Source organism: Episyrphus balteatus, chromosome 2, assembly GCF_945859705.1.
Source record: "Episyrphus balteatus chromosome 2, idEpiBalt1.1, whole genome shotgun sequence".
NCBI lineage: Eukaryota > Metazoa > Arthropoda > Insecta > Diptera > Syrphidae > Episyrphus > Episyrphus balteatus.
In genome coordinates, this window is record NC_079135.1 from 41,934,218 (window position 1) to 41,948,603 (window position 14,386).

At 33.2% G+C, this 14,386-nt stretch overlaps 2 protein-coding genes across 4 annotated transcripts; one reads left to right on the forward strand and one right to left on the reverse strand.

Annotated features, from left to right (window-relative positions):
* Positions 1-1,717: 1,717 nt before the first annotated feature.
* Positions 1,718-7,754, forward strand: LOC129911357 (ankyrin-3). Of its 3 annotated transcripts, none has more exons than XM_055989126.1 (10): positions 1,718-1,814; positions 2,371-2,544; positions 2,613-2,795; positions 2,858-3,055; positions 3,115-3,327; positions 3,440-3,460; positions 6,078-6,225; positions 6,294-6,655; positions 6,715-6,797; positions 6,862-7,754. In XM_055989126.1, exons 2-10 carry the CDS (start codon positions 2,401-2,403, stop codon positions 7,370-7,372), a joined length of 1,863 nt encoding a protein of 620 aa, XP_055845101.1. In that variant the 5' UTR covers positions 1,718-1,814; positions 2,371-2,400; the 3' UTR covers positions 7,373-7,754. The 3 variants fall into 3 exon arrangements, with proteins under 3 accessions (XP_055845101.1, XP_055845100.1, XP_055845102.1); XM_055989125.1 differs by lacking the exon at positions 1,718-1,814 and adding an exon at positions 2,183-2,297; XM_055989127.1 differs by lacking the exons at positions 1,718-1,814; positions 3,440-3,460 and adding an exon at positions 2,184-2,297 and having other exon boundaries at positions 6,862-7,751.
* Positions 7,755-8,973: 1,219 nt separating this feature from the next.
* On the reverse strand, positions 8,974-14,161 carry LOC129911346 (ATP-dependent RNA helicase DDX54). The gene is made up of 9 exons (XM_055989111.1): positions 14,044-14,161; positions 13,793-13,987; positions 13,383-13,731; positions 13,145-13,324; positions 10,820-10,983; positions 10,354-10,764; positions 10,017-10,295; positions 9,789-9,953; positions 8,974-9,732 (listed from the first exon to the last, which is right to left on the reverse strand). The coding sequence occupies exons 1-9, from the start codon at positions 14,044-14,046 to the stop codon at positions 9,025-9,027; spliced, it is 2,454 nt and encodes an 817-aa protein (XP_055845086.1). The 5' UTR covers positions 14,047-14,161; the 3' UTR covers positions 8,974-9,024.
* Positions 14,162-14,386: the final 225 nt, after the last annotated feature.

Here is a 14,386-nt window from a genome sequence, read left to right on the forward strand (position 1 = left end):
AATCCATCGAATGGGATATCAATAGAAAGCATGGTATAAAAAGAGAAGGTATGATCATTAGAAAAAACTCAGTATCGAGAACTGTCAAAACTTATGGCTACTTAAGGTTTTGACAGCCCAGCCCATTGAAATTGTTGTTGTAAACAAATTTGTCTTGGAAATTGTTGTTGCTTTTGACTTTGCCAAATGCCAAACGTCAAAACCTTACTACCCCATTTTGTAAAATGGCGGCTCTAATGATCATACCTTGTCTTTTTATACCATGAATAGAAAGGTCTCATTAAATGCTATTAGTAGCTGAAAACCAAAACTTTCTTGGAGGTCTGGTTGCTGAATTATTTGCAATCGAAATATTTTTTTTGCCACATTCGGAAGCAGATATTTTCGGTTCAAAGTCTCGAAACAAGTTTTGCTTTACAGATACGAGTTCACAATGAACAGGCCTATCTTTTTATGTAAAAAAATAATTAATAAATACAAATTTATTTTTTTCGGATTTTCGATAAAAAATCAAGGTTAACCCCTTGTCTAAAAATAAGGCATTTTAAAAAATTCCTCCAAATCCATCGAATGGGATATCAATAGAAAGGTCTCATTAAATGCTATTAGTAGCTGAAAACCAAAAATTTCTTGGAGGTCTGGTTGCTGAATTATTTGCAATCGAAATATTATTTTTTTTTGCATTCGGAAGCGGATTTTTTCGGTTCAAAGTCTCGAAACAAGTTTTGGTTTACAGATACAAGTTCACAATAAACAGGCCTATTTTTTTATGTAAAAAAATAAAAATTTATTTTTTTTTTGATTTTCGATAAAAAATCAAGGTTAACTAACCCCTTGTCTAAAAATTACGCATTTTAAAAAAAATCCTCCAAATCCATCGAATGGGATATCAATAGAAAGGTCTCATTAAATGCTATTAGTAGCTGAAAACCAAAACTTTCTTGGAGGTCTGGTTGCTGAATTATTTGCAATCGAAATATTATTTTTTTTTGCATTCGGAAGCGGATTTTTTCGGTTCAAAGTCTCGAAACAAGTTTTGGTTTACAGATACAAGTTCACAATAAACAGGCCTATTTTTTTATGTAAAAAAAAAAAATTTATTTTTTTTTGGATTTTCGATAAGAAATCAAGGTTAACCCCTTGTCTAAATATAAGGCATTTTAGAAAAATTCCTCCAAATCCATCGAATGGGATATCAATAGAAAGGTCTCAATTAGCGCTATTAATAGCTGAAACCCAAAACTTTCTTGGAGGTCTGGTTGCTGAATTAATTGCAATTGAAATATTGTTTTTTCTTACAGTCGAATGCAAATATTTTCGGATCAAAATCTCGAAACAAATTTTGGCTTACAGATACGAGTTCACAATGAACTCGTATCTGTCTATTTGTGTAAAAAAATACAAATTTATTTTTTTCGGATTTTCGAAAAAAAATCAAGGTCTAATAATAAGGCATTTAAAAAAAATTCCTCCAAATCCATCGAGACAGTCACAGGTTGTGATACATTTACGAATATGATTCAATGGGTTAACTAAACTTTTTTTGGCATAATTAGTATTCATTCCAATTCAATATAATTAATTTTTTTGAAAAGTGGACATATTTGTACCCCTACTCTATACCGACACTACATTACTCCACAACAACACTTCATTACCGACATTTATCTCATACACAAACCTCCAATTTAGGCAATCCGCCATTGTAACGGGAAATGTCAAAATTAAAAAGTGCATTTTGCATTTTTTGTGAAGTAAAAAACCACAAACTGTGAAACTACTTGTGCGACAACATTATTTTCTATTAAATTATTGTAAGTAAAAACACTTAAAATTTCAGTACATTTTGCATTAAAAGTTTTATTAAAATACAATATTTGATTTAGTAAAAAAATGCAATTAATAAATTCCCAAACAAATTTATAATTAACAAATATACTGACTTCCGTTTTATGGATTCAGGCGGAACTGGAAGAGACTCTATTCTTGCTCTTCCATTGTTGCTCATTTTTGTAATTCGCGCAGGATTTCCCTCCCAAAACATAATTCAAAGTTTTTAGAAAATAAATGATTTATAATGAATTTCTATTCAATATTCAAAGAATTTAAATTTCTTTCTGAAAAATAAATTCAAGACGCTAAAAAATGCATAGAAGTTAATTTTTTTTCTTTTTGTGATTTTTGTTGTTGAAAGATTTCCGCTGAAAGTTGACAGATCTCCATCGAATTCTATCTGTCAAACGAGAAATGTCAACCTCTGAACAATAGGAATTCGATGAGATTTTGTTTTCATTTTGGTTTGTTTAATTTTTATTTCTTGGATAATATTTATTTCTTTAATTTTATTTAAATAATATATAAATAAAATAGTTGGAAAGGCACAGTCAAAATTGCTATCCAATGGTTGGAAACAAAATTATTGCAGCCATTCGACCGGACGGCAAAGTCTATTCAGTAAACAATTCTAGTGGCACTAGCAGCAGTGCCACCACAATACCAAGCAGTGTCCTTCATCATAATCATGGACATTTTCCAGTGAAAATTGTAAGAATTGTTCTTTTAGTTGTATTATTTTTGGGTGAAAAGTTGTCTAAAATCTTTCTGAATTTTAGCGCGCAAATTCAGGAAGCAGCCAATACAACATGAGTGACAACTCGGAAGTTTTCATGAGCAACAATCGACTCCAAGCGTCCGTAATGGATATGGGAAAGAAATTGTTGCAATGCGCTCGTGATAACGATGTCGTTGGTGTTGAGAAATTGATAGCAAAGGGATCACCATTTGCTTCTGATTGGGTAGGTTGGAAATTATCAATGTTTAAGCCTCCTCTTCTCATAAAAATGGTCTTTGATTGTAGCTTGGTATGACGGCGATTCACTTTGCAGCTATGAATGACGGCTATGAGATTTGTAAACTCCTCACTAGCACTGGAATTAATAAGGACGCTCGAACCAAGGTGGATCGAACTCCTCTTCATTTGGCAGCCTTTTATGGACATGAACGCATTGTTAAGCTTTTGGTTGAAAGTCAATGTGCTCTTAATCCAAGAGATATGGTAATTTTCCAATTTCTAGTTAAATCTTTCCCAAGACATTAAAATACCACTATTTTCAGCTTCGAATGACACCACTTCATTGGGCAGTTGAAAAACGACACAAAGGAATCGTTCGTCTGCTAATCAAACATAACGCTGATGTTACGGCCATTTCTAAATTTGGTAAAACACCAATTGCATTGGCCGTACTTACAGAGCAACCTGATATTTTGCAAGAATTGGAAGCTGCTAGACAAATGCAACAAAGCAGAAAATATAATGAACAACATGAGGTTTGTTTATTTGACTTGTTTATTATTTCTGTTTTTTTTTTGTTACATATTTTTCTGATAATCTTTCTTTATTTTTCGCGTGTTTTTCGTTTGTGCCTCCGAAAATATATAGAAGACACAGCGGATTAAACTAGTGCGTAACGTATGAAAGAAAAAGAAGTAGAAAGATTAGTCCCATTTCTTGTATTCCTTCTAAAATATTAGTTGTACAAATTTAGAAAAACCCATTCCTATTTCATTAAAAAAATCAATCCTTATCCTGCATGTGGATATTATATTCGGATGATCATTGGAAAAGTTTTGTTGTGATCTCTTTTGTCCGTTCTTAAAAAAATTATAAATTGGCTCGAAGATTGCTAGTCAATGGAGTTAGAGGGTAGAATATTATTCATTTCAGTTACTTTTGGTGGCATTGGAATGTGTGGTGTTCTTTTAAGAAATTTTACAATGAAGGTCGAAATTATATTAACGGGGTAACCATATCATAAACTCCAAACATTTTTTGAGGAGTTTATATAGCTTGCCCTACTTGTCCCCTACTAAATATTTCCGCTAATCGGAATTATTTTTACACACAAAAAAACACAAAAACTGGACTTTACTTTACCTTAAAAGATGTATATTTTAATAGTCGTAAACCGGTACCCTTTGGTTTTCATTTCATCAAATGTGTAGTACATTACACATCAGGGGCCTTTTTCTCGACGAGCTACATCAACGATCTTAAACTTCAATATCTCCGTCCCAACGATCTTAAACTTCAATATCTCCGTCACATCGGGCCTCACGGATAAAATTTTAGTACCTATTTTCCAATTATTACGACCACAAACAATATTTTCCAATATTAAATGGAGCTTAATTATTGATTTTAAAGTCGTCGATGTAGTAAAAGTAGCTGATGTAGCTTGTCGATTTTTGTCAGATTTTTGTTGTTTATGGTTATGATCTAATGAACAATCCAAAGTTTTCGGACAAAAGTTTCAAACGCATCATTGTCAAAAAATGCATAGAATGTCCGATAAATTCCCAAATTTTGTCTTCTTTGTTAATTTTAGTTCTTAAGAACTAGTTGTGGACAATAATGATGTATAACGGCTCTAAGTTGATAAAATGTTTGTCTCTTAAGCTTCCAAAATATGGCTTTTCGAATGTCGTCAATTTTGTTGAAATCGAGTATTTTATTCAGGGCTGTAGCAGAAGTAGGCCACTCAGTGGGTCATATTGCATTAATGTGAAATAGTTCCAATTTTTTTTTACATGTTGCTTGGATAATGACTCTTATGAAAACTGAAATCCTTCCAACCCCAAGGTTGGGCACCATCCTTTGTTTTGATGATCCACAGAAGTGCATTTCATCAATTAACTCCAGAAAAAAAATTGTGAAAAAGCTTTAACAGCATAGAATAAATCTTTTGAGGTCAAAATTACACTGGCAAAGAATAGTATAGTTGTAGAATTTGTCCTTGCCAAATTTCACAGATCTCAATTTGACATCGACATAAATGTACTAGGTCTGTGCAAAATTGGACTTTGAACTCATCATTAGACCCACTTCATTTTCTCACCTCATTGATTTTTTCTCCATTATTTCATGTTCGAATTAAGAATTTATTGTTTGACATGAAATACGTACTTAAGGCTGGTATTCTTCAAGGGCTCATAAGCTTATTCGTCGTCTCGACTTCGTTATCTCCGAATACAGAATAAAACCTTAAATTCACAATTAAAATACTTTAAAACGGAGCTATGGTATGGGCTTGTTTTTTCACTAACCATTCCAATTAGTGGAATTTTTATCGTAACACTCCTTTTTAAATTTTATTAAATGTGTCTTTATTTTTTGAGTTTATGTTCTAACAACTCACTAGGCTTTCAACAGCTGTGAACTATGTATTTGATCAATATTTTACGAGAACGACCATCTCGACTCCCCTCCTTAAAAAAGCCTGACTGTGCACCGGTCAGTCCATCGCAGTAACACTGATTTCCATGATCAATTCGACCGTTGTTTACGAAGTGAGGTATCGTGCGTTATCGAGATTCGAATATGAAATCTTTTTATTCAAAGTTAAATCTCCTTTTCGAGTACCACCAGATAAAAAAACAGCTCTTTTCTCTCCTACTAAAATTCCTTCCCACAATACACAACATCCTCATAATATGCTATGGTTTCATCAAAACAGCATTTTCCATAACGTTCTACAGGTCTTAACTAAACCATACTCACCGCCTCCAGTGCTCACATTCGCAATCGTAGTACATAGTAAATCGTTTTCGAATTTGTTGGTTAATTTCAGTTAAGTTGCAGGACGCATGAGGCTTCTTTTTAAAATCGTATCTTAACTGAACATTCCCTAAAGACATTTTCCGATCCTATCTAACTAGTTGCTAAGCACCCGAGTAGTATAGAAGTTTTAACCGTTTCGGCAGTTTACATTGTAGTTGGATTCAAAATCAGACTTTACGAACAACATAAGTACCAAAAATAAACAATTTAAAGGTACTGTTATTTTTTAATAATTGGAATTGCCTAGATGAAATTCAGATTGAGTTTTCATATTTTTTTTAATTTTGGGAGGCAATTAAGATGCATACTAAATATTAAAGTTTGTTTGTCTTTCCTCGAAATAATATTTAACTTGATTTTCTTCAATGTTTTCGAAATTCAAAATTCTGTACTTCAACAAAACTTTTCCAATGCACTACTAATGTCTAATATTAATTCAACTTTTATTCTTTGGCTATAGAAAGAAACAAATGAAGCTGTTAACTCTATTATGGGAATTACAAATGATTATGAACCATCAGAAAAAAGATTCCGATTAAATTCTGAAAGTGATAAAGCAAGCATTCATTCTCAAGCATTCAGCATTGTTGAAATACCAGAAAACAAAGGTAAAAAACAAAATAAAATTTAATCATAAAAATCAATTTAATTTTCGAATTTTTTATTATAATTCTAGATGCAACAGTTCAAGATAACCCAGCTGTTAATCTCTTAAAAAGTCATGGCATATCAATTATGAATGATGATGAAGATACATCGAATAACCTTCTGACAACCGCCCTGCAAAATGGACGACAATTGGTACTTTCAGAGGGTGGAAAGCTATTGCTAAATGAGGCAAAGAAAATGAGTAAAACTCCATTTACAGATAGTATCAAATTACTTTCGAATCCGCCATCGCAACCCACACCGGTGGGCCTAGTGAAAATAACCAATAAACAAGGAGCTAAACATATAGAAACAAAATTTCGCCCAAACATAATTCATAAGCCAAAACCAACTTTTACAACACCAACGCCAAAAGATGTAACAGGAAAAGTAATGACTTCACTATTATAGAAATGTTCACTTTTGCTAATTTTATGTTTTTTTTTTAGAATATTCGAATAATTTCACTCAATGATTTCAAAAAAATCTATGGAAATGGCAATATAAAATCCGTGCCAACTCCTATCAACAAGTGAGTTAAAAAAAAAAATGTATTTGTATAATCAGAGTTTTGAACTTGGTTTATTTTGCTATAGATCTCAAGTGGTAAAAATAAAAGCTCAAAAACCTCCAGCACCACAAATCAAAGTAGAACAACCAGAATTCGTCGAATTCGAATATGACCCTCAATATGACGATGAAGAAAGTGATTTGCCTCCCAATATAATCAAAGTCTCTGCCGAAAGTGACCAAGAAGATTTTTCTGATATTGAAAACACGCAAACAGCAACAATTCATCCTCCTGCAGCAGCACCTCCATCTCCCGAACCACCAGTACAATCCACTTCCACTCAGAATAATGTTCGCTTTTCTTACGCCAAGTCACCAAATAAGGTAGGAACACTGCCAGAACGAACACCAGTGATTCCATTGCTGACCATACCCGAAATCTGCCGGCAACTACTTGAGTTGCGTAAACAAAACGATGAGTTGCGAAGAAAATATGAAATTGCACAAAAAGAAAAAGAGGACTTTCGAAATCGGTTGGAACGGCTGGAGAGTCTTTTAGTGGAAGAACAACCAATCGATGATGTAACAGATATGTAGCAAAAGACGTGTCAAGTTATTTGTTTTGTAAATATCTATAAGGAATTTGTTTTTTAATCATAATCCTTAAGGACAATTTATCTTTCACGCCACGAGGTGAAGTTTTTGTTTTTTTTTTTTTTCAATTAATAAATAAGATTCTAGTTTGTAAAATTAGATTTATATTTTCATAAAAAATCCATACAAACACTACTTACAGATTTATATCTTTGCCATAGGTCATTTTAAAAAAATGTTTATATGGAATTGTTGAAAAAGAGTTTAGAGAGTCTATAGACGTTTATTTTCTACGATTTTTTTTTACCTTTAAGATGATTTATTATTATGAAATACTGCTGTTTTTTTTTCTTTTCTTTTTTTTAAGGTAAAATTTGATTCTCTTTTTATGGCTGACATAAATATATATGTATATGTTTAACAGAGAAAAAAAGTGTAAAATAAAATTATATTTTTACTATTAAAAGTTGATGTTGCATTCTTTCGTTGGAAGATATTTTGGATAGGGTTACACCTTCATATTGCCTTTGAGCATCTTATAAAAATAATTATTTAAATAAAAAGAAAAAAAATAACTAAACGCGTTATTGACACGGACAAAAAAATATAAAATAAAAGATTAGAATGTACCATACCATAGAAACATAAGGGCTGGATGAAAAAATTCACAACAAAGTTTTATAGAGGGATGAATTCAAGTTCACGTTGGGAAAACTCATGGTATTTTGAACCTTTTTCCAGGGGGTCTATAACGTAATACGAAACGAACGGCAAGTCAACGATACTTAAATAAACGATAGCCACGACAAAGAGCGACTATGTAAAACGAGAAAGTCGTTTGGCCAAACTAAACCGAAAAAAATATTTTTTTGAGGATCACATGAATTCTACCAGCAAACGCAATAATATTATAACAGCTAAACGAAAACGAAAGATAATTGATAGGTAAATGGCAGTCGTAAAGATTAACGAGTATCGTTGAAGTAAAACGATTATCGTAATACGTAGTCGCATTTCAACGAAAACGAAGTAGTTTCAACGATAATCGTTTTACAAAATAGGGCCGCAGGCAATATGCGAGGTAACCGACAGCTCTTTTCTCATTTAAATTTTGGTGAATAACAAAAAACAGTATAGCTGAAGATGTTAATTGCCTTCAGGTGAAACTCGCAAAAGCTTTTGAAATTCCAACCGAACAAAAATATTCCAGTAAAATAAATTTCCGTGTGAAACTCACTATAGTTGAGGGTTCGAGGGTTTGGGGTCAAAATTATTTTTTTCAAAATTTTATTTCGACGCCAACGCATTCGACTTCAACTACTACCTACAGCCCTATTCTGCTATTCGTTTCACCTGAATTGAAAGCATTTCTGCGTCTGTTTTATTAATTTTCAAGAAAAGTAACCGCCATTTAAAGACATTTTAATTTTCAAATGAATCGAATAGCAGAATAGGGCTGCTAAATTGATACGCACAGTTGGAAAATTGCAACCGCTTTATTTGTTGTGCTCAATAGAAGTTGGGCAAACTACAGAAACTTTAAAGTAACAATTCACTTTGGATTGTAAAAATACAAATAAATATTAAATTCAGTTAAAATTAAAGAAAACTCGAATTTTTATTTACAAAAACAAAAAAAAACACGCATAAATTGTCTACTTCCTCTTTTTGCCACCCCTTTGATTTTTCCTCATACTTCTCTTGCGATTTTCTGCCTTTTTCTCAGTATTAATTTGTTGCTTCTTTTTGATGAATTCCAAACGTAATCGATTCTTCACAATCTGATCGGCTGATTTAATTTCCTTATTTGATCCACCCATGCGTTTCTTCTCTTCAATCTTGGCATTGTGACGAGCATGTCTACTAACTGGATATCTCTTTTCGTGTGTAAGAGGTGCTGGTGCATCATCATCACTTGCAGCTTCACGTTGCATTTGCTCTTCAATCTTTGATTTCTGTTTCCATTCAGTGTAACGTCCAGTTTTGAAACTAGCCGGAATCCAAGCTCCAGATTCTGTTTTGATTTTGTTATTGCGTGGATCTTGCACAGAGACCATTTTCTTCTTTATACGATCCCATTTCTTCAGACCTGGTTTATGTTTGATCTCTGGTACAGATGATCGTTCCACAACACTGAATTCGGCATTCATTGCTTGACGTTCGAAGGAATTGATGGCTAGACCATCTTCTGTTGCCTTATCAGCCGACTGATAGGGAATAAAGTTTTCAGTGTCCTTGACATGAACCTTCTTCTTCTTTTTTGTCTTTGGTTTGTAAAGTTCATCCATGTTTTTACGTTTCTTGGGAGCAACAACTTTGCCAAAGGTTTTGGTGATTTCTTCGTCATCGATTTCTGTTTTAGCCTGCAAAGAAAAATCTTGTTTATACAAGGAATCATCTATGAGTTATTCGAACTTACATTGTCTTCTGTTTCATTGATTTGTGCTTCACGCTTCTCGTCCTCCTTATCCATTTCTTCCCTTTGAGATCGGAATTTTTCAATGACCTCAGAATGTTTCTCACGTTTCTCTTTCATAATCGTGAATTGAATAGATTTCTGACTGCGACTGAGCTCGAAAATTGTCTGAAAAGAGAAAACAAAGAAGTTATAAAGAAATTCTATGAAATCAGATTTTATTGAACTCACTCCTGGTGGACGGAAATTCTTCATCTGGACTACCAAATCGTGTTTTGCTTCTTGTAGCCTTCTTTGCTCTTCTTCTGCATCTTCCTTAGAATCAGGGTTTTTCCTAGTATTAGCAATTGAAGCAGTTTCCAGAGCTACTGACGATTTAAGGAAGTCATCCAATGGCTTTAGACTATAGAACTTAATAGTCTTTACGCGTTTATTGGCATCTGCTGAAGCAACTGGTCGCGAAGCCAAGTATTTTTTGTAAGCATTCTCACTAGTTCTCAGCACTCCACTCTGGAAAATAATTTTTATTCAAGGAAACACCTTAAAACATCAGAAACCGTCAACTTACAATATTATGACTCTTTTTGTATTCAATAACAGTTAGATGCTCCTCTTCCAACAGATCCTGCGGCACACAGCCAATTGAACTCGTGTCATTTATTTTGAACGGCCTGTTTAAAAACAAATGCAAATCGAGCATGTGAGCTTGATCTTCGGTGGCGAAAATGGAGTAAGCTGTTCCAGTTCTTCCAGCACGAGCACACCGACCAACTCGATGGACAAACAACTTTGGTTTCCCTGGGAAATGTACATTCACAACAAAGTCAAGGCTGGGAATATCGATACCACGAGCTGCGACATCTGTGACCACAAGAACCGATACCTTTTTGTACTGGAACTTGGCTGTGTTGATTTTTCTTGCCGACGGATCTAAGCTGGAGTATACAGGTGCATTTGAAATACCAGCTTGAGTAAGAATCTGCAGAGGAAGTCAGTTATAAAATGGAATATGGCTCTAGCGTCGCAAAACTTACATAGGAAATAAGCTCGACATGATGTTGTGTTCCAGCAAATACCACTGTTTGTGCGTCTGTGGGGATAACATACTTCAGGAGGACTATCAAAGCTGTGTAGCGTTCATCTGGACGACAATGGAGGAACTTAAGACTTAAACCTTCTGGTAGTTTTGATTCCACATCTAAAAACGAAAGGAACGATTTTAAGAAACTTGAATCTTTTCTGGGAGGTTTTTTCATAAAACTATCAGTGTTGAATTTATAAAGTTGTAGTAACAAGTATAAATAAAGTATGGAGTTATGGTTTTCTATTTCATATATATATTCATTTATTTGTAGTCCGGCAAATTCAAATTATTTTGCTTCGAAACAACTACAAGTGTGTAACTAGGACTAACATAAATAATAAATATTCGAACTTTCTGAAGCAGCAGCGAGAGGCGAATTATTATGATGAAAATTTGTGAAAATTAATAAACATTATTGGCTTCTAAAGCTAATTTCTTGAGTTTTAAAATTTGGTTTTACAGGGTAATGTTCTTAACAACAGATCAATACCAAAGTTCCATTTAGGCCTTTGCTCTATGTACAGATGGACGTTTAAAATTCAAACCAACAGACGCATAGACACGCAAACTTCATCCTCAATGTTTTTGTTCGTGTTAAATAAGACCGAGATACTATAACAATTTTTGTGTATAAGTTAGGTGATATTATAAAATTATTAGCATTTTGCAAAAATCTTTGAATAGTATGTATGAGATGTCCAAGTCTTGCAGTCTCTATACCTAGTGGAAATGGAAATCCAAGTGCAATAACAATGGAGTTTTTTTTAAGTAATTAAGATTCCATATAAATGGCTGGCACCAAGATGAATTCTCTTATAAGGAATATCGAAAAATTAAGTTCAAGGCGTTTCACTTACATATACTAAACCGCAAATACTTACACTCGAAAAATCTTGCGTTGAGTGCATATTTCATGTAGATGGACAATATAGATGTCAAAACCAAGACTTATTTTTACTAAGCTAGGAAGACTGATTTTAGTCCCATTTTCTATGGGTATCGTAATAAAAGACTACATTGTTAACTCTATCCATAAGAAGACAGCAAAAAACTCACACCCAAAAATTGCTGTGGACTCTTGATTATAATGCTTGATAATTTAAGTTTGATTTTAGTGATATAAAGTTATCTATGAAAAATAGTCAAAACACAAATGACCGAACATTAGATACCATACTTTTTTTCTTGCGATATATTATGTAGGTATATATGTATCAAGTTATGCATTCGTACAAAAAAAAAGTTGAGATAAGAATTTTTCATGACATTAAGATGATAGAGAATGCCAAAAAAGTGGGTCCCGGAAGTCCGCCTGTATGTCTGTAAACAGCCTAAACGGATGGACCGATTAATGCAAACTTGATATATAGCGTTATTTTACGACTCTCCAGAGGGGTTTTTGGAATTAATTTTTTTGAACCAAAAATAACGGTACTTGTAAGTGGTTACCCTAACTAAATCGATTTTCAGAAAAATGGTACTTTTGATGCGCTTTTTCTCGACAACGCCCCAAATAAATGCAGGCAGACTAAGGTATTCGTCATCACCATGACCCAGACTACCTCTGACATTTGACATTCATATGAATCGGTTACCTCTCACGCAAGAAATCTGCTCCCGGCTCTCGGTCTATTAGTAAAGTTGAAATTTATCGAAAACGGCACCAACGATTTTGTTTAAAAAATTCAAAAAAATTCTTCTAAAGAAAAGTTTTTTTTTTAAATCATTATTGGCGGTAGGTACCATTATTGGTAGGTAGGTAGAACAATTTATTTTTAATCCGATTTTCTCCGAAACTACTAATTCGATTTCAACGAATTTGTTTGTAAAAAAAATTTATATTATTTTAATATAGCCAATAGATTTTTGTCAAAAATCAAATTTTCGAAAACCAGACATTGAGTTTTTTTGAAATTTTGGTTTAACATGGATTGGTAATTTCTTTAAAATGGCATTCAAATTTTATTTAAATTTCTTTTTGAAAATTTGTTTTCTAAAAATGCTTCTTAATAAAAGAAATTAAATTGCATACTTATTTTGCGGGTCAATTTGATTCAAGAAATGTTGTTTTTTTCTTTTGAAAAAAAATTTTAAGTTTTTACTCTTAAAAGTTTTAGTAACTTGAACCCTAAGAGCAAGTTCATGCGATAGTCTAATCTAATTCTTAATGAAACAGAAATTTGATGATAAAATTTACAAGCTATTAGAAAATTCACGAATAATTAGTCTTTTAGTTTTATGAAATAGTTCCTTGGAGTTAAATTTATCAAATTACCCAATCGAATTAAAATAGGATCACTCAATCCAGCTTTGGCAAAGTCAACCAGAAGCTTGGGTAAAGTTGCACTGAACATCACCATTTGTCTTGTTGAAGGCAATCGATTCAATGTCTCATTTAGTTGTTCTCCGAAACCCATTTCAAACAATCTATCTGCTTCATCAAAAACTGCATATTCTGAAAGGAAAAAAAGATGTCACATTATTTTCATCCCAGAATCCCTTACCAAACTTACCAATTGAGCCCAATTTCAAGTCCATTTCAACGCACAAATGCAAGAAACGTCCAGGAGTGGCAACAATGATATCAGGACAAGTGTGAATAGCTGAGAATTGTGAGTCCATAGAATCACCTCCGAGCACCAAGATTGTCTTGAGATCCATGAATTTACCAATTTCTTTGATAAACTTGTAGGTTTGAACGGCCAACTCGCGAGTTGGTGATAGAATCAAAGCTCGAGCGCCTTTAGTTGGCTCACGTTGCTTTAATTTCTCAAACATTGGAATCAGAAAGCAGGCAGTTTTACCTGAACCTGTTTTGGCCATTGCTACCACATCTCGACCTTCCAGAATTAATGGAATAGTCTTAAGGAAAAATTGTGGGTTTGTTTTTAGTTTTCAAGAAAACTATTAATAAACTTTTTACCTTTCTTTGAATTGGTGTTGGAACTTTGTAACCACGTTTTGTGATTCCTTTAAGAATATCATATCCCAAACCCATGGATTGAAATCCACCGCTTTTCTTTACTTTTCCACCGCCTTTGATTGGTTTGATTTCAGAATCTTTGTCGCCACCGTCCATCGACGGAAAACCGGGGATTTCATCATTTTTAGGTTTTTTCTTCAAGGAAAAATTAATTGTTATAAGATAGAAAGGTTTGGATTATAATATTTTACCATTTTTAGATTTGTTTTAATTAGTATTAAAGGTTTAAATATTGAATTAAAACTTTATTGCGACACGAAAACCAAAAATGCAGCTCACAACCGCACGTGTTGACAATAATGACATCTGTCAAAATGATGCAGGGATGTGATGAGATATTTGTTTTGTTTTCTTTTCTTTCGTATTTTTCTTTTGAAGACGAACGCCGTCGGTAAGGTAGATTGTAAAATGCAATTAATCTAGCGTGTGCATGGGCTTAAAATGAAGTGAATAATATTTAATAGGATTTTTTTCTCATTGTAGGGAGAGTTTGTTTTTAGGTATAGCCTGGTACGCTGCTCGCGCTAAATTTTA

Excerpts from the sequence above, each read along its gene's own strand:
- LOC129911346 (XM_055989111.1), bottom strand. Across the intron at positions 13,732-13,792 it reads CAACACCAATTCAAAGAAAG|ACTATTCCATTAATTCTGGA; the intron begins GTAAAAAGTTTA and ends TTTTTCCTTAAG. Across the intron at positions 9,733-9,788 it reads TCAATGAAACAGAAGACAAT|GCTAAAACAGAAATCGATGA; the intron begins GTAAGTTCGAAT and ends TTTTCTTTGCAG.
- LOC129911357 (XM_055989126.1), top strand. The coding sequence starts at position 2,401 with ATGGTTGGAAACAAAATTATTGCAGCCATTCGACCGGACGGCAAAGTC. Across the intron at positions 6,226-6,293 it reads TGAAATACCAGAAAACAAAG|ATGCAACAGTTCAAGATAAC; the intron begins GTAAAAAACAAA and ends TTATAATTCTAG. Across the intron at positions 6,798-6,861 it reads GTGCCAACTCCTATCAACAA|ATCTCAAGTGGTAAAAATAA; the intron begins GTGAGTTAAAAA and ends ATTTTGCTATAG.